General features: G+C 36.3%; 1 protein-coding gene and 1 non-coding gene across 14 annotated transcripts in view; one reads left to right on the top strand and one right to left on the bottom strand.

Moving 5' to 3' along the window:
* SCAF8 (SR-related CTD associated factor 8) overlaps nucleotides 1–27,229 on the top strand; it is a 227,473-nt gene that overhangs the window by 73,058 nt on the left and 127,186 nt on the right. For 7 of the 13 annotated variants that reach the window (XR_012095005.1, XR_005241337.2, XR_012095006.1 and 4 more), the window contains exons 11-21: nucleotides 884–1,015; nucleotides 1,497–1,609; nucleotides 2,813–3,006; nucleotides 8,524–8,624; nucleotides 11,295–11,408; nucleotides 13,042–13,198; nucleotides 15,122–15,255; nucleotides 17,116–17,260; nucleotides 20,035–20,103; nucleotides 22,942–23,160; nucleotides 23,937–25,407. Coding sequence is in view for 7 of the 13 variants with exons in the window: in XM_008007654.3 (XP_008005845.1) it covers nucleotides 884–1,015; nucleotides 1,497–1,609; nucleotides 2,813–3,006; nucleotides 8,524–8,624; nucleotides 11,295–11,408; nucleotides 13,042–13,198; nucleotides 15,122–15,255; nucleotides 17,116–17,260; nucleotides 20,035–20,103; nucleotides 22,942–23,160; nucleotides 23,937–25,393 (2,835 nt within the window). In the remaining 6 variants the exon portion in view is untranslated. Of the gene's footprint in view, nucleotides 1–883; nucleotides 1,016–1,496; nucleotides 1,610–2,812; nucleotides 3,007–8,523; nucleotides 8,625–11,294; nucleotides 11,409–13,041; nucleotides 13,199–15,121; nucleotides 15,256–17,115; nucleotides 17,261–20,034; nucleotides 20,104–22,941; nucleotides 23,161–23,936; nucleotides 26,058–27,229 lie in introns of those variants that run through there. The other 6 variants (XM_073022317.1, XM_038001136.2, XM_008007658.3 and 3 more) reach the window with 1 other exon arrangement.
* LOC119625436 (U6 spliceosomal RNA) lies at nucleotides 18,062–18,165 on the bottom strand. The gene has a single exon (XR_005241637.1). It is a non-coding gene; the product is annotated as a U6 spliceosomal RNA (small nuclear RNA).

Raw genomic sequence — 27,229 nt, 5'->3', positions numbered from 1 at the left:
TAAAAATAAACCTGAGAGAGAGCAAGTCTGTCTTAAGAATCTCACCTACCGAAAGAGAACTCTGGGCTTAATTACTCTATATGTTGTTCCAAAATTTCACAGCTTGCAGTAATAAGATGCCTTTGAAAGGAATAGAAGTTCTGAAAAACCTCATTGTTCAAAAATGAATCTAATGAAGAAGAGAGAGTGGTAACAAGAAAACTATAACTGTTTTCTTAAGGTAGATAGTATAAAACCTATGACAGATTTAGAATGCAGATCTCGGCTCACTGCTACCTCAGCCTCCCAGGTTCAAGCAGTTCTTTGCCTCAGCCTTCCGAGTAGCTGGCATTACAGGCACCCACCACCATGCCCTGCTAATTTTTCTGTACTTTTGGTGGAGACGGGTTTCACCATCTTGGCTAGGCTGGTCTTGAACTCCTGACCTTGTGATCCATCCACCTCAGCCTCCCAAAGTACTGGGATTACTGGTGTGAGCCACCGTGCCCAGCCTGTTTTTTCTTTATAGCATTTTTTATTAATGCCAATTATCAGTGAAAATCTAGATTCATTTAACTGACTGCCATTATATGTTTTTCATGCTGTAATTTCTTTATTAGTCCTCTGTAGTTTATATTTTCACAATTAAAAATTTATTTGATTTTACCATTTTAATATTTTAGTCCCTTCCTTTTATGGAGCTGTTCCCTGCTTTTACATAAACTTGAGGTTATACAAATGTTTAATTTTGGATTGATTACTTTATAAATGATTTAACATGGAATTTCTTGTATGTATGGCGCTTCTTTTTAAACATGTAATTGTGATATTTGCTGTGTTTACATTTTCTTTCATAACAAAAAGTATCTCCCAATCTTTGTGTGTTTGTATATGTTCTCAATAGGCCACTCCTCAGGATAGTCAGGAAGGAACATTTGGGTCAGAGCATTCAGCGTCACCATCACAAGGGAGTAGTCAGCAGCATTTTCTTGAACCTGAAGTCAATTTGGATGATTCCATAGATATTCAGCAGCAGGTAAAGGAAATGCTTTTCTGGGTCATAAATTTCTAAAAGTAGCTAAAGAAATCATATAAAATATTTTATACTAGCAGTGCCCTGAATATATTTTTCCCATGCTTAAGCTCAACTTTGTAATTGTTTCACTTATTAGTCCAAGCTTGTCTAAGGCCTAAGCATGGCCACTAGGCCAAGCACGTGGCCCAGAACTGCTTCGAATGCAGCCCAGCACAAATTAAACTTTCTTAAAACATGCGAGATTTTGTTTGTTTGTTTGTTTGTTTTTTAAAGCTCGTCAGCTGTCATTAGTATTAGTGTATTTTACGTGTGGCCAAAGACATTTCTTCTTCTAATGGGGCCCAGGGAAACCAAAAGATTGGACACCCCTGTATTAGGCATTAATGCTTCTATTGTGAATATTTTTAAAAACAGAATTGTCACTGTATAACTCTGTCTCAACCAGCCTTTCTGTTTGTTTGCTGTTCTTTTTACTTTCAAGGATATGGATATAGATGAAGGGCAAGATGGAGTGGAAGAGGAGGTCTTTGAACAAGAAGCTAAGAAAGTGGCAGTTCGCTCAAGATCAAGAACACATTCACGATCTCGTTCAAGGTTCTACAATGATATTTAATAATAGCTCTGTATGAATTTTAAAATGTTGGCTTTATTTCTTTGCATCAGAATGAAAGGAAATGTATTTTTTCACAGTCTCTCAGAAAAAAAGTTATTCCAAAGACAAGATAATCTTTGTTCTGTTTTAATTGGTATATCTGGCCATTTATTTCAGTAGTTTACATAAGATTGGCAGCCATATCATGAGACTGGAATTTTGAGTTATATTTTATTTTAGTTAATATTATGATGACACCCAAGTGAGAATATTGTTGCCCCTGAACAACAGTTAAATCAGGCCATATTTCCTGGATTCCATTTCATCTCACAATGATACCCAAAATGGTTATAAAAATAAAACTACAAAATTTATTTTTATAAACATTATAATACCAAACCGTTATAAAACATAGTTTTCTTCATGAGTTTAACTTAAAGGCATCAGTCTTTAACGTTTTTGTATCCTATTTTTTTGCATATGATTGCCTCTGAAAATCTGAACAGTAAATGCTGGGAGAGGGGCAGTACGTTTGATGAGTTTTTCACTCATTTCTTGTTCTTGTCACAAAGTTCTTTATATTTATCTACTGCAAATGAGAGCCTGTCAGTTCAACTTTCTCTAGACCCACGTCGTATCACTAAATTATTTTCCTGAAGCAGTAACAATCTTAATGCTGAAGATACCTTTGTCATTAGCAGCATCTTACTAAGCATTTTGAAGAGAGCTCAATGGCATGTGGTTGACAGACAAAAAAGAAAGTGTTTCAGTGTCACCTTCTACAAGCACCATAAAATTTTATAGTTTGGAAACTGCTAAGCAGAATTATGTAGTGGCCTAATGCTCTGTCACTTAAATGGTCTTTCAGTTTTCTTTGGTCTTTCATTCCTGTTCTGTTTGAAAAATTGAGTTGCAGTACACTAAAAGAAAGTAAGGCCCTTTCTAAAATCTTTTTTCTTCTTCATTGTGAATAGTCACCCATAGTCAGAATCACTGCCAACTAATATGGATCTAAGCAGTACACGGATTTAAGTAAAATGCATTTTTGAGACTTGATTGTACTTCAGAATATTTTAAGATATTGTCACTAAATATAAGACAACTTTTTTGTTGTTGTTTGTTGGGTTTTTTCCCCTCACTTAGAAGTGAGAGATTTGATAGAAAGAAAACATTGTCATTAGAAGTAAAATAAAAATTTTTTGTAGATCACCAAGAAAACGAAGGTCTAGGTCACGGTCTGGCTCTAGAAAGCGTAAACACAGAAAGCGATCACGCTCCCGCTCAAGAGAAAGAAAGAGGAAATCATCACGGTCGTATTCAAGTGAAAGGAGAGCCAGAGAAAGGGAAAAAGAAAGACAGAAAAAGGGATTACCTCCAATTAGATCTAAAACACTGAGTGGTAAGTAACATATGTCTACAACGCTTTGGTTTCAATTAATACTTTAAAAATAGTTATCTGCTACAAAGTCTCTCAGCCAAATTTTATTTTCAGATTAAGAAGTTTAAAAGTGGTTTGGTAAATGAGTAATTTTGTCTCTGGTTTTTGTAACATGGTAGAGAAGAGAAGAAAAAGGAAGAACAGATTGCATTCAAATACCAAAGTCATTGAGGGTTGGTTGATTTTCAAATGCAAGTTAGAAAATACATGACTAATGATACAAAAAGCAGACTAGGCTGGTATCTGTAGCATGGACACAGTGGCTTCTGTCTATAGTATTCTAACCAATTATGGCCACCAGGTCTGTAGGAGTAATTATTAAAGGAAGCATATACTTAGCTATATCTAATTTTTAAAGTAATTATAACATTATAGGTTAGCAGTACAGGATAATTCCTACTGTATAAACTTGGCACGGTTACGTGTTAGTCATTTACCTATGGTTAGAACAGATTTGGTAGTTGGTGGGGTTTGGTTTTGGATTAGGCGTGGGGAGGTTTCACTTGGTAGGAATGTTAAGCCCAGCAAAATAAGTTTTAATTAGTGCCAAATTCTGCCTAGGGTGTTCTTGGTGGGTTATGACTTTTAAGATGAACTAAGAGTTTACATACGGGCAAAGAAGTACATAAAATCGAGCAAATTGTCATTCTTTCTGAAGAGCTAAACATTGTTTGTGTTATCTAATTTCTGAAGACTTCCATGTAAATTTCCTCTGACAGGGAGTTAGAAAAATAATTGGTATAATTTATGCTACTAGAACATCTTGGAAACCCAGACCTGTAATAAAAGGCAATAGCCATCTTCTTACTAAGTTTTGGCAGTTTTATAGGCCTTGGCTATCTTGCCTGAATTTTATCTGGTTGTGAGAGCTAGTGTCAACCTGATAATGATTATTCTTGCTCTAGAAGTTTGTTTATCCCTTAGGGTGAGGGTATACATACAAACATTTTAGTGCTGGCTGATAAAAGAAATAATATCAAAGGTCTGACCATAAAAATCTCTACTGTGCTTTCTCGTATGATTACCATTAAGACGTTCAGAATCATCTATTTATTTGCCAATATTAGAGTAAGGATTTTATGTGGAGTGTCTCTCATTTAGTTTCTTACTTAATTTGTCATGTTCTTGATGCCACTGTTTACATAGTTTTTTTTTTTTTTTAAACCATTTATTTAACTTTCTATTTTATTTTCCTTTAAGTTCTGGGATACATGTGCTGAACATGCAGGTTTGTTACATAGGTACACAGGTGCCATGGTGGTTTGCTGCACCCATCAACCCGTCATCTAAGTTTTTTCTTTTTTTATAAATTATACTTTAAGTTCTAGGGTACTTGTGTACAACATGCAGGTTTGTTACATAGGTATACATGTACCATGTTGGTTTGCTGCACCCATCAACCTGTCATCTACATTAGGTATTTCTCCTAATGCTATCCCTCCCCTAGCCCCCCACCCCCCAACAGACCCCAGTGTGTGATGTTCCCCACCCTGTGTCCAAGTGTTCTCATTGTTCAGTTCCCACCTATGAGTGAGAACATGCAGTGTTTGGTTTTCTGTCCTTTTGATAGTTTGCTGAGAATGATGGTTTCCAGCTTCATCCATGTCGCTGCAAAGGACATGAACTCATCCTTTTTTATGGCTACATAGTATTCCATAGTGTATACGTGCCACATTTTCTTAATCCAGTCTATCATTGGTGGACATTTGGGTTAATTCAAGTCTTTGCTGTTGTGAATAGTGCTTCAATAAACATACGTATGCTGTTTACATAGTTTTTAACTGGAATTTATTCTTTATTTCTGCTTTATTTTCATGGGTACAACAAACAGCAAGAAAGAAAATAAGCACATGAATAAAAAGCGCATAACCAAATTCAGGCATGCCTTGTTGTATTGCAGTTCACTCCATTGTGCTTCGAAGAGACTGCTTTTTTTTTTTTTTTTTTTTTTTTAAAATAGATTGAAGGGTTGTGACCACCCTGTGTTGAGTACATCTACTGGCACTATTTTTCCAATAGCAGGTGCCCACTTTGTCTCTATGTCAGCATTAGTTTTGTTTGTTTGTTTTAAGCGATAAAGTATTTTAAAATTAGGGTATATACATTGTTTTTTTAAGATATAATGCTATTGAACACTTAATAGGTTATAGTGTAGTATAAACATAACTTTTATATGTACTGGGAAGAACAATTTATGTGACTCACCTTATTGCGATATCTGCTTTTATTGTGGTGGTCCAGAACCAAAGTTGCAGTAGCTCCAAGGTATGCCTGAACAGTGAAAAATAATCTGATTGTTTAACTCATAACTCTCCTTATTCAAAAGCAGTATCAATTTCCTGTGGTTTGTATTCTTTCTTAACACATTTTTAAAGATATGGTAGTGTTTCATACTATTTATTGATCCTTAGCATGGATTTTAGAATACATGTTTTTTTTTCTTGAATAGTCTAGGGGATATAAAGCACCAATGAATAATAACATTCCAGGAATCAAGTGTCCCTTCTGCATGGGATGGCAAGAATCATTAGTGCTTTCTGGGGAAAAATACGGAGTTCCCTATGGGAAAAATGTGTAGAGAGATAATGTTGAAAGAGATAGGAAATATGGAACAGAGTTCAGGGAGATTAAGGCAGCTGGAATATGCAGAAACAGTAATAAAGAGAAAAAAGGGAATGCCAGGTGCAGCAGCTCACACCTGTAATCCAAGCTACTTTGGGAGGCACAGGCCAGCAGATTGCTTGAGGCCAGGAGATTAAGACCAGCCTGAGCAACAAAGTGAGATCCCATCTCTACCCAAAAAAAAAAAAAAAAAAAATTAGTTGGGCAAGGTGGTTCACACCTGTAGTCCCAGCTATTTAAGCAAGAGGTGGGAGGATCACTTGTGCCTAGGAGGTCGAGAAGCTACAGTGGGATATGATTGTGTCACTGCACTCCAGCCTGAGGAACAGAGCAAGACCCTGTCTCAAAACAAAACAAAACAAACAAACAAAAAAGCTAAAAGAATCCTTAAGGCTGAGTACAGTGGCTCAAACCTACAATCACAGCACTTTGGAAGGCCAAGGCAGGAGAATTGCTTGAGGCCAGGAATTTGAGACCAGCCTGGGAAAGAGCAAGACCATGTCTGTACTAAAAATAAAAACTTAGCCAAGCATGGTGATGTGTGCCTATAGTTTCAGCTTCTGTGGAGGCTGAGACAGGGAGGATGCCGTAAAGCCAGGAGTTGGAGGCTGCAGTGAGCTATAATTGGGACATTACACTCCAGCCTCAGCCTGGATGACAGAGCAAGACGTTGTCTCCAAAAATAAAGGGGCAGGGGAATTTATTCCATGATAGAGCTCCAGACTTCTGTTAAGGGTTTGTGGTAGACTGAATAATGGCCCCCTAAAAGGTATCTACATTTTAAATCATTGGGATTTTTAAATATGTTGCATTGTATGGTAAAAGGGACTTTTCAGACCCTTTTAAATTAGGTATCATGAGGTGGGGAGATGAACCTGGATTGTCCAGCAGACCCAGTTTAATTACACAGGTACATAAGGGGGAAGCAAGTACGATGAAGAGAAAAGGTGATGTGATAATGAAAGGAGAGAGAATTTGGGAAATGTTGTGGAGGTAGTTTTGAAGACAGAAGATGGGACCATGAGCCAAGGAAGGCAGGCAACTTGTAGAAACTAGCAAAGGTAAGGAAACAGATTCTCCCCTAGAGCCCCGCAGAGGGAATGCAGCCCATTGTAGATATTCAGAACTATAAGATAATATATTTGTTTTATTCTAAGTTCATGTTATTTTGTTATAGCAGCAATAAAAAACTGTTACAAAGCTAGACATGGTGGCTTGCCTCTAATTCCAGCACTGTGAAATCACTTGAGACCAAGAGTTTGAGACCAGCCTGGTCAACATGGTGAAATTGTATCTCTGCTAAAGATACAACAAAAATTAGCTGAGTGTGATGACGCATACCTGTAGTCCCAGTTACTCGGGAGGCTGAGGATGGAGGATCACTTGAGCCCCGGAGGTGGAAGTTGCAGAGAGCCGAGATCGCATCACTGCACTCCAGTCTGGGCAACAGAGTGAGACCCTGTCTCAGGGAAAAAAAAAACAAAACTAAAAACTTGATGCAGAGCTCCTTGAGACTTTAGTGGAAGATTAAATTGAATATACATAGGGTAAGACTTACAGGAGATAAACAGCTTGCAGGGAAAGAACAATGACCAGGGACCCTGTGTTCACTAAGTGATTCCTAAAGCTTACAGAGGTCTAGAAGATGTTAGAGTTCTGACTAGCCACAGTGGAAAGACCTGGTTGAAAAGTGTAGGGCACTGAGTAGTGATCTTGCCAAGGGACTAAATTAGCCATAGGGTAAAACCTGCCTTAAACCTGTCTTATAGATAAAAGGTAGCCAGAAATGTGGACATTGACATAAATCCAAATACAATGTATGAAAATTCTGCAAAGGTGTCAGCTATAAATATTTTTTAAATAAATATCTTCTGTAAAAGGAGGCATTCATGGAGGCATGAACAGTACAGCTGAAAGTAGGCAAGATGTCTCATGTTTAATATTTGTTAAGGGGATGTGGCTTTCAACAGTTAAGTATCCTTAAGTCTTTCAAGGGGTTAAGGGATGGTTCTGATTTGGCCATTTTTCCTTTGTATCTTTACACAAAGGATTGTTTCCTTATGGATAAGATGCTGTTTTCAGATTTATCTCTTGATTAGAGAGACACATTCACTTAGTCCTTCCAGCACAGAAAGACACTTAAAAGGTTCACAGGCTGGGCGCAGTGGCTCACGCCTGTAATCTCAGCACTTTGGGAGGCCGAGGCCGGCGGATCATGAGGTCAGGAGATCGAGACCATCCTGGCTAACGTGGTGAAACCCTGTCTCTACTAAAAATACAAAAAATCAGCCGGGCGTGGTGGCGGGCGCCTATAGTCCCAGCTACTCGGGAGGCCAAGGCAGGAGAATAGTGTGAACATGGGAGCCAGAGCTGGCAGTGAGCCAAGATCGAACCACTGCACTCCAGCCTGGATGACAGAGTGAGACTCTGAGACTCCATCTCAAAAAAAGAAAAGGAAAGGTTCACAAATGGGATTACGGTGAGAAGTAGTTTTGAAACTTTGTTTACACATTAGAATCACCTAGGGAATTTTACAACTCTCAGTTCCCCGTCTTTGATACTGCATGCCACTCATCCTTTTAGAGTGGGACCCTGGCATCCACAGATGATTCAAGTGTGCAGGCAAGCTTGAAAACGGGTGACATGCAAGTGGTTGACTTGGCAGAGATGTGAATTAATACTTGTGATTTTAGTTGATTTTAAACATAACAGATGCAAGTGTTCATTGACGATTATTTAAAAATATATTCTCTTAAATTTAATTATTATGTTTATTACTGCTTTTTCCTCAGCTACTTTTGAAAGAAGTAACTGTGTCTATATGATTTAGGTCGTTTGTCTCTTATGTCTTGACAGTATGTAGTACTACTCTCTGGGTTGGGCAAGTGGACAAGAAGGCAACACAGCAAGACTTAACCAACCTGTTTGAAGAGTTTGGACAAATTGAATCCATTAATGCAAGTATCAGTTCTTAATAATTTAAGGTTTAAAAAAAGGAGGTTTTTATTAATACGAAGAATCACTTCTGTTCCTAATTAGCCCAGTAATGTCTGCCTTAAATAATACACATCTTTAAAAGAATTGCTTTACTTTGATAATGTCTGTGTTTATTTTGGTGCTGTTTCTCTCCTTAATTATTTTTATTTTTTAGTGGAATTCTAACAAAATATTCTTGAGTTTTATAGCAGTGTAGCATGCTTGATTCCTAACATCATCAAATGTTTGAGTTAGCAGGAACCCTATGTGTGGTCTAGTTTAATTCCTTTTTTTAAAAAATGTGTCTAAGGAAATGGAGAGTTCCACAGAATTGTTGTCACTTGCACATCACCACATAAGCAGTCGTGGAGACACAGCTGGGCTTGGGATCCCAGTTTCTTTTGCGTTTTTCTTCTCACTGTCTTGTGCTCCTTTACTCTCTTTTTTATCAAACAGAGCAAATGTCAGGTAAGAAAATTAGTATGGCCAGCAAATTGCTAGTAAGTTGAGCATAACTCTTTCACTCTGGATTCTTGCACTAGTTTTGCACCACTCAGTCTCCTCCTTTGAGTCTGTTTTATTCTTCATGAGGCCTGATGCTTTTCCCTGAAGGTCAGACATCTTGGTTTGCTATTTTAATTGTTCTTTTATTTAAAAATTATGTGCTCTCTGTCTTCCTTCCTCCTGCTGTGTGATGAAATGTTTTGTAGTCATTTGTTTGGGGAGACATCCATCCATCCATCCATCCATCCATCCATCCATCCATCCATACTGGTAGCAGGAAGTATGAGGAGACCGAATTCATCAGGCTTCTGATTTCATTCCCTGTGGTTACAGTTTTATGTCTGTGGTGTCTTTTTATCATTATTTATCAGAAAATTGCCCAGTTTTCCTTTCTACTCTTATTTCCCAGTCTTCCTTAAATGGCCAAACTTGACTTTTCTGTAATAGTAACAGAATTCTTTATTTGAGTTGAGTTGAACCATTTTGCATCTTACTTTTGACTGTGTATGATCTCTTTGGAGCCTCGTTAAGAAGCTGGTTAAGTAATTCAAATATGATTTTTTCTAATAAAGAAACTACGTGATTTGCTTAAGTTACACAGGTGATAAAAAGGTGATTGGTTAAGGATTTCAACTTGGGTACTTCAGACTTCTGTCTATATACCACAAGAGTGCTGTCGACTTCTCTTATTCTTTTGTCTTTTTAGATTTTACCTGTTAAAACATCACTATCTTTCAGAGTCTGTAATCATAGACTTTCTCTGAAGTTTCTTTCTGGTTTACCCCTACCCTTAAACTAGTGATTCTCAGTTCTAGCTGCATATCAGTAATATGTCTTGACATTTGAAAAATTAGGGATGCCCATGCTCAATGTCTTCAAATTTTTAGCAAAGTGCACAGCTGCATAGGTGATTCTGACACACAGCAGGAATCATTGCTCTGAACACACCTTGTGTCCAAGTAACATTTTGTATTTTCCTGTTTGTTGATCATGTTTGTAGTCTTTATTGTATCGTGGTCCCTTGAGCATCTGTTTGCCTTATCCCTCTCCTCTATTGTATTACTTTTTGAGAGCATAGTACTTAATAAGCACTAAGTTATTTTGTGAAATGAAGATTCATAATCCACTCATTTAATTTTGGGGACGTCAAAGACAAAAAAGTCCATTCAGTTTGGCATTTAGTAGGTCACTGGTGAGCTTGAAGAGAGTAGAGTATTTTCCAGTGGGTTGGTGAGGAATTAGAGTTAGATTGCAATAGATAAAGAAGAATGTCAAGGTTTAGACAGACTTCTCTTTTAAGAAGTTTGATATTAATATTAAAGAGACAGTAGCTTGAAGTGTTAGCAAGGACGAGGAAAAGGTTTCTGTGTAAGCGTTAATAACAGATACGGCTTATTTTAGGTATTGAGTGAAAATAAAATGATAGAATGCCTTTTGAGTTTCTCAGAAAGAAATGCTGTGCGTAGTTTTCTGAGTTAATATATTAAGGATAATTTTATGGTCTGGTAGTTGTAGAATAGTTAAATGCTTTATAAATCAGTCTCAAATCTTAATACTGAGGCTATTTTCTTCTTGTTAAAACCTTTGCCAGAAGCACTTGAACAAAATAAAGTTTTATAAGACTGAAAATTTTTATCAGTTCTTTCAGATTATGGATTTTATATTAAGGATAAGATAATTCCCCAAAAGAAAAACCCTCTTTGCATTACTCAGTATAACATTTGGAAAAATTGAAGTAATATTGGGAATAAATTGTTGCCTTCAAATATTTTGACTATATACTACTACTTTCCTTTTATCTGGTGGCATTATATATATGAAGTTATACGTTTTGTTTTGTTTTGTTTTTAATAGTTCTTTTTCTGTGTTCAAAAAATATTGCCATATGATATTTAAGATTTCATGTATCATGGCTTATGATACCTAATTGAGTTTTGAATTTTGGGATTTTAAAAGTTGAGTTATTAATTGTACATGAATTGTACCTACTAATAAACAGCTGGAGAAAGAAAGGGGAAAATAAGTCAGTAATCTATCAAAATTGAAGTATTAGTAAGTAGTCAATGTTTTGTATCATTTAAACCATAAAATACCGGAATGAATTTGTCTTCTTATACCATTTCTTAAAAAAATTTTTTTTTAATTAGATGATTCCTCCCAGGGGCTGTGCTTATGTCTGCATGGTTCATCGACAAGATGCATTTCGAGCTCTTCAGAAACTCAGTTCTGGATCGTATAAAATTGGGTCCAAGGTCATTAAGGTGAGATTTGGTGGAGTGGAACTTGGGGTTGGGGGGCAGTATTTTTAATGTCTGTTATGTTAAAGTCTGAGTTTTTCACAAAAGGGTCACAAGCTCTTTTATTGGATTGTTAGAATGTCTCTGTATTAAATTCTTTTTAAGTGTTATGGACAAACCTCATCAGAAACTTATTGTTTCAGTTCATTGAGTTACAGAATTAGATGTAGGTAAGAATAAGTCCAATAACGAGAACTTCAGTCAATTACTTCCTTGAAATTACACTTGCACAGCTTTCTGAGTCAACTGGGGCACCATTCTATGAGCCGAACGTGTTCATTTTATAGTATTGTCTTTCATTCACTTTTCCTCCCAATATTCCTTAACTATACCTTCTAATTATATTATTGATTTCTTTTTTCTTGACATGTTTTTGAAAATATAAACCAGGCCCTTCTGAAGAGATTACCAGAATATTTTTATTTTCTTCCTAGTCTTTATACTGAGAATGTTTTGAATATCTTTCCATTACTTTCTATGATTAACTCACAATTTGCTTTCTGTTATTTGAAGTTTATCTCATCAGTTTCTGCAACTGAATTAAAAACTTTAGAATAACTACTTTCATTAAAGTCAATATCTGCTCATCTGTTTTCATTCATGGCTAAGTTTCTTGTGTAAACTGAAGTGTCCCTAGTCTCCTCTAGAATAAAAGATTTTTTTCTAAAATAACGGGCCAGGTGTGGCAGCTCACACCTGCAGTCCCAGCACTTTGGGAGGCTGAGGTGGGAGGATCACTTGAGCCCAGGAGTCTAAGAACAGCCTGGCCAACATGAGACCTCATCTCTACAAAACAACGTAAAAATTAGCTGAGTGTGATGGTATGCATCTATGGTCCCAGCTGCTTGGGAGGCTGAGGTGGGAGGATCTTTTGAGCCCAGGAAGTTAAGGCTGTAGTGAGCCATGGTCATGCCACTACACTCCAGCCTGGGCGACAGAATGAGACCCTGTCTCAAAAAGTGAAGAAAAATGGCTGTTCTAATCACCCCTGATGTAGTTTGACATTTTTATGGTGAAAAGTGGATTTGGATTTTCTTTGGAAGTGCATTGCACTATTAGAGTTACAATAAGAAGTGGGAATCCTTTATTGTAAATACTATGTCTAATGTAAGTTTCATTTTAAAAAACAAAACTGGTGAGGCGCAGTGGTTCACACCTGCCCAGCACTTTTGGAGGCCGAGGTGGGTGGGTCACTTGAACTCAGGAGTTTGTGACAGCCTAAGCAACATGATGAAACCCCTAACTCTGCTAAAAAATAAAAAAATTAGTTGGGCATGGTGTTGCCTGCCTACAGTCCCAGCTACTGCAGGGCTAAGGCAGGAATATCTCTTGAGCCTGCAAGGTCAAGGCAGTGAACCGTGATTGTGCTACTGCACTCCAGCCTGGGCGACTGAGTGAGACCCTGTCTCAGACAAAGAAAAACAACTGGAAAAAAATTTTTTTGGCTACAATTAGTTTTCCAGCTCTGCTTTTCCAACTGTTTTCTAAAACCAATTTTATTGTGTTTACATTGTTTAAATAAAATTTCGAAATTTTTACCTTGTTTTTATAGTATGTGCATATAAGCTTTCTTTTTTCCTCTTCCCATTTACAATAGATCGCTTGGGCTTTAAACAAAGGTGTAAAAACAGAATACAAACAATTCTGGGATGTGGATCTTGGAGTTACATATATACCATGGGAAAAAGTTAAAGTGGATGACTTGGAAGGTTTTGCAGAAGGAGGCATGATTGATCAGGAGACTGTAAATACTGGTAAGAATTTTAAGGTCTTTTTATTGTTTAAAAAAACTATGGTTAGAAGGTTGTAGCTGAAATGAATTTGGGGTGATAGCATTAACTGTGTATCCTGGATTCATCTCCCAAAAAAGACTAAAGATACATTCCTGTGCCCTAGTGTACATGCTTAGTGGGACCTATTTCATAGATGTCAAAGTATAGATTAGAAAGTGTGGAAGTCTATATAAAGGTAGCATTTTTAAATGTATGAGTTTTTTTTTTTTTCGTTTTCATACTTGAGAGTTATGTGTAGGAGGGATTTTAAAAACTAAATATTTGTGATTGCTTCAGTTTAAGTGGGAACTTGGGAAGTTTCTTTGAAACACTTTGCAGATTATTTTGAGTAGTATCCATGTTGAAAATAGCAGGAATAGAATCTTAGTTTAGGGAGGTTCAGATTCATACAATGTTAAATACTTTCTGGGATGCCTTTTACAATACCGAATGATCATCCAGCCTGCTTTTTTTTTTTTCCCCCAAAAATTGTCTTTTTATTTTAAAAGATTTCAGTTAAAAATTGACAAAACGATTTGCAGTTATAACCAATAGGAAATCTAAACATTTGAAAAAGAACTGGAATGTATATACACACCTTTTTTCTTCACACCTTAGCTCGTTTATCAGAATTAGCTAATTTTCCGAATATTTGTTTCTCAGACCAATGCAAAATTTTGAACCATTTTTGTTTCTATTAACCTCTTCCTGTCAGGCCTACTCTTCACCCCACCCGCGCCAATGGCTGCTTATTCCAGTATCTTCACTTAGTAGATATTTTACTTTGTACTGTGTATCAGGCCTAATTTTAGGAACTGGAATTAGAGCAGTGAGATAAACAGACAAAAATTCTTCCTCTTGTAGAGTGTAGCGCAGAGGTCAGCAACGTACTATCCATGGTCCAAATCCTGTTGGTAGCCTGTTCTGTAAAGTTTTATTGAAACACAGCCATGCTCACTTGTTCACCTATTTTATATTACTTTTTTTTTTTTGCAATAACAGTTCAACACTTACAGCAGAGAACACATGGCCCATAAAGCCTCAAATGCTATAAAGTTTACTAGCGCATGTTTCATACTTTATCTGTGAAGAAAACAGATAAACAAAATAGATAAACAATATAGTACTTTAGTGTCAGTAAGTTCAAAGAAAAAAAATCAGGGAAGGGAAATGGGCAATGTGGGCATGGAGGTGTTGCAGTTTTTATGTGGTTGTAGAAGATCTAACGGAGAATGAGATATTTGAAAGTGTGAGGCATGCAGCCATCTGGGGAAAGAGCACTCTATACGGAGGGAACAGCAAGCGCCATGTTTGTATTCAAAAATAAGGAGACCAGTATAGCTTGTGCAGAGTGAGTGAGGAAGGAGTAGTAGGAGATCAAGGCAGATAGGTACAGAGGGGCAAAGTCATATAAATCTTACTTATCTTACTTGATCTTTACTTTGAATGAGATGGAGAAGCATGAGAGAGGAACCAGTAGAGCTTCTTTGTTCTCTTTTTGCATAGCTGTGTTTTCAGAAGGATTTTATTGTATTGGATTAATACTCTTCTAGTTGGTCTTCCTTTGTTGTATTTTGTGATTAAAAAATTGAGTATGGTTAGTTCCTCTTATATCAGCCAGCCATTGAGATATACGTATCTATTATATCCCTTCTAAGTGTTTTCTTTAGATGAAATATTTTAGTGTCTTTCCTTTGTGTCTCATGTGTCATGGTTTTTTGAACTCCATAGTATCCTAATCAGATTATTCTGGGCAGAAGTCTAGAGTGGCACCTACAGTTTTGGATATATCTTAAAGATGTGCCAAGGTAGATGAAGAATTTAGATGTGAAATAAATGAATACAAAGAAGAAAATGAAAAGTTGCACCTATCCAAAGCAAATCAATTTCAAATATTTTGTTTAGAGTGGGAAACTGTGAAAAGCTCAGAACCTGTTAAAGAGACGGTCCAGACAACTCAGAGCCCAACTCCAGTTGAAAAGGAGACAGTGGTCACAACCCAGGCAGAGGTTTTCCCTCCTCCTGTTGCTATGTTGCAGGTTAGTGTTGAAGTGGGTCTTTTTTTTTTTTTCCTTAATGTGTTCTTTTACATTTCTGTTTTTAATCATGTATTTACTTTATCAAACCGGAATGAAAATCTCCATATCAGAATAAATGTTTGTCGGTAGTTTTAGGGAAAAGAATATTTCTTTTAAATCTCTTAAAAAAAAAAAAAAGTCTGCTAATGCTGTGGTATCATTGTGCTAAACACATTAAAATAAAGATAAATATGGAAATATTGTTTCTGAGAACTCACAGGATTTTTTTAGATTCATGTTTTTCTGAAGAGTCAAATTGATAGTACAGTAAGTTATTTTAATGAGTTTAATCAAATACTTTTTGAAAAATTATTTTTAGAAATGATGTCATTCATATTTAAATATGTTTATTGAACAAATACTTACTGAGTACTGGCTCTGTGACACTCACTCTTCTAGGTATCAGTGAAAAACCCCCACAAATCTCTGCCCTTTTGGAGCTTTTATTCTCAATAGTGGTGACAGAAAATGTAAAATAAATATGATTATGAGATCCTATGGAAGGAAAAAGGTAGCATAAGGCTGATCTATTTTAAATAGAATGGTGAGGATAGACCTAATCGAGAATGAGAAATTTGAGCAATGACTTAAAAGCACTAAGGGAATTAACCATGTGGATATCTGATGAAGAACATTCTGTTCAGAGGCAACAACCAGTGCAAAGGTCCTACACCAGGAATATGTTGGTGTGGTCCAGGAGTGTTAAGTGGGCTAGAATAAAGCCAGTGAAAGGCGAGTTAGTTGAAGATAAATCTTTCTAAGGACTTTGGCTTTCACTTGGAATGAGATGAACATGGTGGGTCTTTACATGTGACGAAAAGAGAGAGAGATGAGGAGCCATTGGAGGATTCTGAGCAGAGGAGTGACTTGATCTGGCTTACAGTTTTAAAGAATTGCACTGGTTACTACTTTGAGACTAGGCTGTAGTGAGCTTTGAGTAGGGAGACCAGTTAAAAGACAGTTGTAGCAATCCAGATGAGGGCTGGTGATGGCTCAGAATAGACTTCTGGAGTGTCTGTTGCACTGGAGGTAATGAGAAAATAGTGGAGGTAATGAGAAATGGTCAGATACTAGGTGTATTTTGAAGGTGTTGTAACCAACAGGACTTTTCCTAGTGTGATTGGATTTGGGATTATTATGAGCAAAAGCAGAGGCAAGGTTTTTAGTCCAAGAAATTGGAAAGATAGAGTTACCATTTACTGAGACTGGGAAGGACTGTGAGAAGAGTTCTTTTGGGAAGGATGACTGGAAAATCAGTTGTTTCATACGTGTTAGGTAGAAGTATCTTTTTGTCAGCACACTTGGGATGTTGAACAGACACTTGATGTAATGTGAAATTTAGAAGAGAGCTAAAGCTGTGGTGCAGATGAATACTTGCGACTTGTACCTAGAGTGAGTAAAAGGTACTTATGCTAGGATTAGAAAATAAATTTAAATTTATAAGAAATTTAAGCCATTCTAAAGCTGTTATTGACATGCTTCCTAATGGTGGTTAGGTTGCATAGCATAGGTGTTACTGAGTGGGACATGGCAATTTAAAATGGAGCATAATACTCAGTTTTGAACTAGGTGACCATTAGTTTACATCACTTGAATGTAAGATCAAATTCATATTCTCCAAGTAAAAACTATCTGTTGAATAACATGGCCTTGTTTTTACCCTAAGTCGGTTCACTTGCAAGTATACAAAAAGGGGGCATAAGACCCTTTTTAATAGTATTTGTTACCATCCTGAAAGAGAAATAGAATAATTTGCCTTTAGTTGTTCCAAGATGCAGGTGAATAAACTGATGACTGAACTTTTTTGTCTGTCCACAAAAGATTCCAGTGGCGCCAGCCGTGCCTACAGTTAGTTTAGTCCCACCAGCATTTCCTGTGTCGATGCCGGTTCCTCCTCCTGGATTTAGTCCAATTCCTCCACCTCCTTTTTTACGAGCAAGTTTTAACCCTTCACAACCACCACCTGGTAAGGAATTTTTGTTTTAATATTTGAACTCTATTTAGATTATCATTTAAGTTGTTGTTCTTTCAGATTTAAATACCATAGAGCAGTGGTTCTGAGACCTTAGCATGCATAGGCTTGTTACAGCACAGATTGCTGGACCCAGCCTCCACTGTTTTTGCTTTACTCGGTTTGTGGTAGGGGCCAGAGAGTTTTCTTTTCTAACTTGTTCTCAGGATGCAGATTGGTGGGAGAAGAAGCACTGGCACAGAAAAATAGAATTTCTTTAGAATAATTGAAAACCGTGGCCAGGCATGGTGGCTCACATCTGTAATCCCAGCACTTAGGGAGGCCAAAGTGGGCAGATCACTTGAGGTTAGGAGTTTGAGACTAGCCTCACCAACATGGTGAAATCCCATCTGTACTAAAAATACAAAAATTAGCCAGGCGTGGTGGCTCAGGTCTGTAATTTCAGCTACTCGGGAGTCTGAGGCAGGAGAATGGTTTGAACCTGGTAGGCAGAGGTTGCAGTGAGCCAAGATCACACCACTGTGCTCCAGCCTGGGTAACAGAGCAATACTTTGTCTCAAAAAGAAAAAAAGGCAAAAAAAAAAAAAAAAAAAAAAAAAGAATTACTACTCTTAATGTAAAATTTCTGTTGCAGTTTTTATATGAAGTTCTCTAATAATTATCAGCATTTCATCAGAAAATTTGCATTGTCCCTCCTAAGAATCAGTAGGCTCCATTTAGACATTAGAAATTATATTTAAAAGGCTAATTGAATTTGTAATACTTCATTTTGACCTAATAAATTATTTTTATTCTTTAAATATGGAACACTTCACAAATTTGTGTGTTATCCTTGCACAAGAGCCATGCTAATCTCTGTATCATCCCAATTTTAGGGTATGTGCTGCTAAAGCAAGTACTGACCTAATAAATTACTGATAAACCAAAAAAAAGTTTCTTGAATTAGATTTTCCAGGTATAGATTACTTAAACACAACTAAATCTATAGTTTAAGATAGAGCTTTTAGGCTGGGCGTGGTAGCTCACACCTGTAATCCCAGCACCATGGGAGGTTGAGGTGAGAGGATTGCTTTGGTGCGGGAGTGCAAGACCAGCCCAGGCAAAGTGACACCCTGTCTGTACAAAAAATAAAAAAGTAGCCAGGCGAGGTGGTACACACCTTAGTCCCAGTTACTCAGGAGGCTTGAGCCCAGGAGGTGGAGGCCACAATGAACTGTGTTCGCACCACTACACTGCAGCCTGGGTGACAGAGTGAGACCCTGTCTCAAAAAAAAAAAAAGGAAAGCTTTTATTATTAGACCATGGGAGATTAGGTTAGAAGAATGATGGAGAGATACTTGTGAACTCCTGGAAGCAAGCGATCCTCCCAAAGTGCTGGGATTACAGGTATGAGCCACCGTGCCCAGCCTAAAAGCGCCACCTTAAACTGTGTAAGCAGTTATATGTATTTACTTTATGAGATACCCGTTTAAGTTACAGTTTTTACCTAGAAACTCTAATTCAGGAATTTTGTTATCAAGTTTATTAGGTCAAAACAATATATATATTGTTTTTCCAAATTAAAATGTATTTGAATTCATGAATTATTTGCATATTATAAGAGAAGAAATACAGTATATTGACTTCTGTAACTTAAGTTCTTAGATGTTGGGTAGAGTTTTTAGCAAGACTAAAAAATTTGTTGTCTGAGAATGGTTGTAATTTATAGGTCATGTAATTGTAAATGTTTTAAATTACAGTTTAACGTGTAATAGGAAATTGATACAGATTTTAATAACTTTATTTTAAATATTGAAAAGTTTGTTAATTTTCTCTATTTGTGATTTCAAAATTAAATATTTCAGAAGTTTTTAAGTTATTATTTCAAAAATCATAACCATATAGGCTTTATAAAGTCGTTCCTTATTAATTTGTTGAAAAATCATGTATTTTTATTCTTTTCTTACTTTTAGCCACTTTTTTAAATGTACAAAAGGTATATCTTATTAAAAATATTAAATATGTGTATCATATAATTTACCACAAAACTTAGTTACAATCAGGATTGTGAGAGGAGGAACAAACCTTGAATATCAAAGTAGATTTTATAGTTTAAAATTATTTTAGTCATTATTTTCTAGTTGAATGTAATGGTAGCTTTATATTTCAAAAACTGCAAAGAAGCAGATTTACAGTGTGATATTTAAAATGATGAAAAAGCTGAGCGCCATGGTGTGTGCCTCTGGTCCCAGCTACTCGGGAGGCTGAAGTGGCAGGATGGTTTAAGCCAGGAGTTTGAGACCAGCCTGGGAAACATAGACTCGGTATCTAAAATTAATAATGTAATTGAAATCATTAAAAAGTCAATATTAAATAGAAGATTTACTTCAATGCTTAAAACATAATATAGTGTTATCCAAAGAAACAGAAACATTTTGATCTAGTGAGTAAACACACGTATCAAATAAATAAAGTGGCATATATAAACAGTTTACCTGACTCCTATTGATCTTTGATTTTACAGCACCATAGAGCATGCTACAGGACTTGAATGTGTAAGTAAATAGGATGTTCTCATAAATCAGGATCTCTTTGCTTTACCTAGCTTATTAGGGATCAAATAAGGCAGCATATATAAAAGCCATTTTTAAAATAGAAAAAAAATACATAAATATGAGGTTGTAGTCCATTTTAAGAATATGAAGTTTCGTTTGTAGCTATTTGAATCTTTGATTTAAAATAAGTAATTTTTCTTGTGCTATTTTTTGGGTTCTTTTTTTTCCATGTAGGTTTCATGCCGCCTCCAGTTCCCCCACCTGTTGTGCCACCCCCTGCAATTCCACCAGTAGTACCAACATGTAAGTTTTCTACTTTTAGAGTTTTCTTTACTCATGGTAGTGTTAGTTTCAGTGTGTCAGTTCTCATTCTTGTGAATTACTGTTAATATTTTTATTATGAAAGCTTTAAGACACAAATGCATGTTAGATAATTTCTGAAATACTAATGGTAAATGATAGCTCTTATTTAAATTTGCTTGATTGTCTTAAACTGTCTTATGATTGGTTTTATTTTAGTCAAAATTCAGAGAAGGTCCTCTCATCCTATTTGTGTTTTTTGTTTTGCTATGTGTATTAAATGTCTTAATGTTAGTGCAGTCCTGCCCCAGTCCTCCCTTTTTTTTTTCTCCTTCAGTTTCTTTAGTGTTTATTGGTTAATGGATTTTTTTACTTCTAGTCAGTTGCATTTTTTTTTTTTTTTGAAGTGCAAATTGTTTCATCTTTGGACGGTGGGAGACCTATGTTGCCTCCCTGTCACATTAGTTTTGAGAGCTGCTTAGCTTTTTGGCCCAGTATATCCCAGACAAATCTTGTGTTTTCCTCCCTCCAATCTGAGAGTCGGCCATTTTTCCAATTGGGGTACGTACGGTATCTAGAGAATTCACTCTGGGTACTAGATTCTCATTTTGCTCTTGGATTTTCATTGAGTCTAGGAATTTTTAGTGGACAGAACTTGAAAATGTGCATTTTGAACAGAAAAAAATGAATAAGCACTATTAACAAATTAGCTACTTTGATTTTTATATTTGCCTGTGTTCTCATAAACTGAAAACAGTAACATGATTGCTTTTCATTATTGTACAATACAGACATACACATAGTAGTTTGAAAGTAGTGTTACTGCCAACAAGGCTACTGGATGAAACTAAGATTTTTCTCCCACTTTTTTTTATCCCAAAGGTGTATAATCATAACTAGGGGTACATGTGCATGTATCTATAAATATTTGTTTGTTACATGAGTAACCTGTATAACAAACCTGTACGTGTACCCCTGAACCTAAAAGTTTAATAATAAAATGTATAATCAAATTACTGTTTATTAGGGTTAACTGAAATAAATCTTTCATTTGTAGTTGTGGTGCCAGTTTCATGTGTGGTTTTTTTTTTTTTTTTTTTTTTTTTTACATTTTTATGGGATATACACTCTAGCCTACTTGGTTTTGATATCTGTATTTTCTTTACTAGAGTAGACATTTCAAAAGTAATGCAACGCAACAGTAAATACAGACATTTATTCATTTCCTTTTTCCTGTCATTGGATGTTACAGAAATGCTTAATATACCCTTTTAATAATTTTTTCATTCTAGTCTACTCTTTTTGTACATTAATTCTCCAAGCTTCTGAAAAAACCTTTAATTTAGGGAAGATTACCTCAAAAATTAGACTTGAAGAGTGTATGTGATATATAAAGATTTTAACTTTTGATTATCTAATTCATTTTCCTTGTATTCTTAAATTTTGTCTCCCTTTCAGTGTTTACATAGCTTTAAAATTTGGCCGGGCATGGTGGCTCACGCCTGTAATCTCAGTACCTTGGGAGGCCAAGGTGGGTCAGAATTGTTTTAAGAAAACCTAGAAGTAGGAATTAGTGGCCGGGCATGGTGGCTCAAGCCTGTAATCCCAGCACTTTGGGAGGCCTAGGCAGGTAGATCACCTGAGATCAGGAGTTCAAGACCAACCTGGCCATCATGGTGAAACCCTGTCTCCACTAAAAATACAAAAATTAGCCTGGTGTGGTGGCTCACGCCTGTAATCCCAGCTACTCGGGAGGCTGAGGCAGGAGAATCACTTGCTGAGATCACGCTACTGCACTCTAACCTGGCCAACCGAGCAAGACTCCATCTCAAAAAAAAAGATAGGTTTAAAAGTCTTTCTTTTTGTTGTTGTTGGTTCATTAGGAAGAGTTGTTTCTTCTTTCTGAAAATTAGACAAAGTGTTCAGAAGTCATTTCTGAATTCACTATTCACAGAGCGTAACGAGAGCCCACCTCCCAATTTTTTCCTAGTTCACTAATTTTGGAAAATCTGTAGTCAATTAATGGAAAAAGAGAAATAGTTGTGTGCCAGATGCTATCCCAATTGCCTTTGCTGTCTCATTTAATTCTCTTAATTCTCATACATGACCACAGATGGTTTTATTTTTGTAGCTCTTGTATGCTAACAGTTTTTCCCGGGTAATCTAGAGTTACATATGAAGATAAAACATTTCCTAAGTTCTACAAGTATGATTTTACAGTATTCTAAGTGACATAAATTGTACTAAAAATTTTAATTGTGTAATTATTTTGTATTCCTCTGGTTGTGTTTTTTAATATGTGTGACAAATGCAGTTAGGGATATCTCTACCCGTTCTTTAAGATGGAAAGTTTATAGCTTCATATTTGTAATCCACCTTATGTATTCTCATCTGATGAGTTTCTAACTTCATTTGACAAAAGGTAATGTTAAATGAATGTTAGGACCTTAGTACATTGTAATTGTAGGGGGATTGGGCAGATTTTCATACTCATACATTTCAGTCTGCACTAGTCATTTCTGTATGTTTAGACATTCACTTATCTGGCATTCCTAGAAAATTATTAATTTTTTTGTTACTAGAATTTACTTTTTTTGAGTGCTGGTCTTAACATTTTTGGTGAAATATTTCTGAAAATTGTTAGTTTTCCCTATTTTTGGATAAAGCTTTCTAAATGTAATTTAGCCTCTTCATGATGACTCATTTGAGCATTGGTTATTATATATAGTGTGCTTAGTAATACAGAGATGCCATTATAAATTAAATACTCAAACTGCCAGAAAACTTAGCACATGAATTGACTCATTAAATCTGAAATATGTTTTTCTCCTCTTTAAACAGCTTTAGTGCAGCCGTCATTATCCATGACCCCGGAAACTGTGAAAGATGTTGGATTTGGTAGCCTTGTTATACCGGGTGGCTCTGTTGCCAGCAATCTTGCTACTTCCGCTCTGCCAGCTGGAAATGTTTTTAATGCTCCAACTAAACAGGCAGAGCCTGAAGAAAAAGTACCTCATCTGATAGACCACCAGATTTCTTCTGGTGAAAACACCAGATCAGGTAAATAATAATAAAATTAAAAAAAATTAAGTCTAAGCTAGGTTGCCTCTCTGTATTTGTTGTTTAATTCTGGGGTAGCATGCATTTGTAACCACTTCAATCTACAAATGCTGAAATATTGCACTTTTTAAAAAAGAGATCACTATGTCCTAAAATTTCTGTTTGAAAAAAGTGGCCTTCTCTTCAGGATAATCTAGATTTCAGTACGTTTCCATTAAGACCCTCACACCACCACCCCTTTTTTTTCGTCTTATTGGAACTACTTCAATGTGTTGTCAAAATAATATTACACAAAATCTGTATACTTACAGGAAGATAAAAATGAACATGTATTGGGTGTAAGTAACTTCTACCAGGAACTTACTTCTAATAGGTATGATCCAGCTAGCTCTAGAAGATAAATATGGTGTTTGAAAGCAGTAAGTCCTTTTTCTGTAGTCTCATTGTTGGTACATTAAGAATTATGGTTTAGAGGCACTTGACCTTGATGCCTATTTGAGTCTCTTCCAAGTGTGCTTCCCTTTCTTTTCTTTCCTGTCCTAAAGCCTTTTAAATCTCCACTTGTGTTCTTTAAAAAAAAAAAAAAAATTATGGTTTAGAAAGGTTTTTATTAAAGGTGGAAAATCAGTATAATACCTGACATTTTTGTTTAACTTAAAAAGATTTCATGTAGTAGCTAATGTACCTTGATTACTGGGGGATACAAGTAGCTGATTAAGCTAAAATTATTGGAAACTTTTGACTGTTATTTTGAGTTTTTTCTTTTTTTTTTTTAGTGATTCCAAATGATATTTCAAGTAATGCTGCAATTTTAGGAGGACAGCCACCAAATGTGACAAGCAATTCTGGAATTCTGGGAGTCCAAAGACCAAATGTATCAAGTAATTCTGAAATTCTTGGGGTCCGGCCATCTAATGTTTCCAGTAGTTCTGGGATTATTGGAGCCCAACCACCAAATATTCTAAATAACTCTGGAATATTGGGAATACAGCCACCCAGTGTGTCAAGTGGTTCTGGACTTTTGGGAGTGCTACCCCCAAATATACCTAACAATTCTGGACTTGTAGGAGTACAGCCACCAAATGTTCCAAATACTTCGGGACTTCTGGGAACACAGCCACCAGCTGGACCTCAAAACTTACCCCCTTTAAGTATCCCTAATCAAAGGATGCCCACAATGCCAATGTTAGACATTCGTCCAGGACTAATACCACAGGCACCTGGGCCAAGATTCCCTTTAATACAGCCTGGAATTCCACCCCAGCGGGGAATCCCACCCCCATCGGTACTTGATTCAGCTCTTCATCCACCACCCCGTGGACCTTTTCCTCCAGGAGATATTTTTAGTCAGCCAGAAAGACCTTTTTTAGCTCCTGGAAGACAAAGCATAGACAATGTTGCTAACCCAGAAAAAAGGATACCACTTGGGAATGATAACATTCAACAGGAAGGAGATAGAGATTACCGGTTTCCCCCTATAGAAACCAGGGAAAGCATTAGTAGACCTCCCCCTGTGGATGTTAGAGATGTGGTTGGGCGGCCTATAGATCCAAGAGAAGGTCCTGGACGGCCTCCACTAGATGGTAGGGATCATTTTGGAAGACCTCCTGTAGATATAAGAGAGAATCTTGTGAGGCCAGGTATAGATCATCTTGGTCGAAGAGACCACTTTGGCTTTAATCCTGAGAAGCCCTGGGGGCATAGAGGAGATTTTGATGAGAGAGAGCATCGGGTTCTACCGGTCTATGGTGGTCCAAAAGGCTTACATGAAGAAAGAGGTAGATTTCGGTCTGGAAACTATCGATTTGATCCTAGAAGTGGTCCTTGGAACCGAGGATTTGGACAAGAAGTTCACAGAGATTTTGATGACCGCAGAAGACCCTGGGAGAGGCAAAGGGATAGGGATGACAGAGATTTTGATTTCTGCAGAGAAATGAACGGAAATCGTCTTGGACGAGACAGAATTCAAAACACTTGGGTTCCCCCTCCTCATGCTCGGGTTTTTGATTATTTTGAAGGGGCCACTTCTCAACGAAAAGGTGATAATGTGCCTCAGGTTAATGGTGAAAATACAGAGAGACATGCTCAGCCACCACCTATACCAGTACAGAATGATCCTGAACTTTATGAAAAACTGACATCTTCAAATGAAATAAACAAGGAGAAGAGTGACACAGTTGCTGATATAGAAAGTGAACCAGTGGTAGAAAGCACAGAAACTGAGGGGACATAATCATCACTCAGTAGGTAAAAGATACCTTTTGTAAAGTTGTCATCTCTCTGTAATAGATAATGGCTGACTGGACCATAGTTGTTCACTTTTGTCTGCCAGAATTAAGTTAATCTGATGTTCATGTTCACCTTTCTCTTAAAATAATTGTACAACTGACTTGTATAGACATTGTTCTTAATATGAACATGGTAGGTAAACTTTTTTTTTATTTTTCTGATAAAATATAAATGTTGGCCCCAGATTCTTTTAACGTCAAGGAAATGAATAACAGCTTGTCAGAGACTTCCTATGGAAGAAAGAATTTTTTAGATAACTATCATTAGGTTGGATATGGTAATAGATATATTTCAGAATAGCAAGTGGTGGTATATCTTATCCATATCTTTAGGCTGCTGCAGAATTTTAAGGTTATAGATAAAGCTGTGATATTTTATGCAAAGACTGGCTCTAGGTATTTGAGGAGCACAATACAGAGATTTAAAAAAGTGATTTTGTAAAATCTACGCTATGGTCTCTGTTTCTCCAAAGTAAGTGTTTGTGATTTGTTCCTCATACTGCAGTGAGTAAAAAAGACACAAGAAAACAACAACGTAAATATTAAAGTACGTTTCAATGTTGGGTGAATTTTGTTTTTAGATGCCAATAAAACTTATTTGTTTGATAACAGTGTTCTAGGAATTGTATTTTTTTAACCTATAAATTCTTAAAACCTTGAATTATTACTAGCATGTGCTTATATTTTGCAAAAGCTTTCTATCGTAACAACAATGAAGAACTATGTGGTGGAAAAAGCATGTACTTTGATATAAAATCATGCAGCCTCCTCAGTATGTGTATGGTATCTGTGTATGTTTATTGTGGAAGTCGTGTAGCTTTTTTCTGTTTCTCTGTATGTCCGTCTTCATGCTCATACAGAGAAAATAGAAAGTTGAAAAAGTTTAGATAATAAAATATTCTTTAAAGTCTGGTAGAAAATTGGAGAAATGTGGGTAATTAACATGGGTTATAGTTAAAGCTCTTAGTCTTGATGAAGGTAAAGTAAGAGATATTATAAAGAGATACATTGGTAGTTTGGCAGTTCTATTTTTAATATAGATAAGCAGGAAGCAAGTTTTAGCATGGAGCCCAATTTCACATAAATGCTTGAATTGCTTTGTTTCACACTATATTTGCTATTCTGCATAGGTAGTACTGACACTAAAGTACTCACTGGTCACGTGCCTGGAGTTAATTTCTTAATTACACAGAATGTGTAGTGGTGCTGGTGGACTTAAAGACATTAGTATGTATACCAGGAACAGAATACCCATCATGTGTTTTGTAGGACTCTGGATAACACTGTAGCCTCCAAGGTAAACTGAGTAGGAAAAAATTGGGGGTTGGCTTCCTGTTTGTTTTTGCTTTTAATTTTTATTTGCTGTTTGTTCTCGTTTGGGTTTTACTTACATACACAGATATAACACCATTGGTGTTTTTTAGTTTCTAATGGAAGGCTTTTATTTGGTTCTATGAATAGTCATTTTGTTTCCAGTGCCTTCCCAGCAATTCATCATTTGCTCTGTTTATCCAAAATTTCTAAGCAAAGATAGCTCCAAGAAATGATAGAATACACCAGACATTTAAAATTGGATTGGTCTTGCCTAGCTCTGATGACCTGGAGAGCTATAAAAACTTTAAGGTTCCTGGCCACAAATAAAAGATGACTTACAAGTTCTGAACAGAGATAGTATAGTATTTAGTTATTTAGAAAAGTAAAGAGTAAAAATATTTAAATGGTATTTATTTCCAAGGTAATTCAATTCAATCAACAATTTGAGTTGGTTTCAGCTCTTTTTT

This window comes from Chlorocebus sabaeus, chromosome 13 (genome assembly GCF_047675955.1).
Source record: "Chlorocebus sabaeus isolate Y175 chromosome 13, mChlSab1.0.hap1, whole genome shotgun sequence".
NCBI classification, from domain to species: domain Eukaryota; kingdom Metazoa; phylum Chordata; class Mammalia; order Primates; family Cercopithecidae; genus Chlorocebus; species Chlorocebus sabaeus.
The sequence above is the reverse complement of the archived record's forward strand: the minus strand, read 5'-3'. Positions and strand labels throughout refer to the sequence as shown.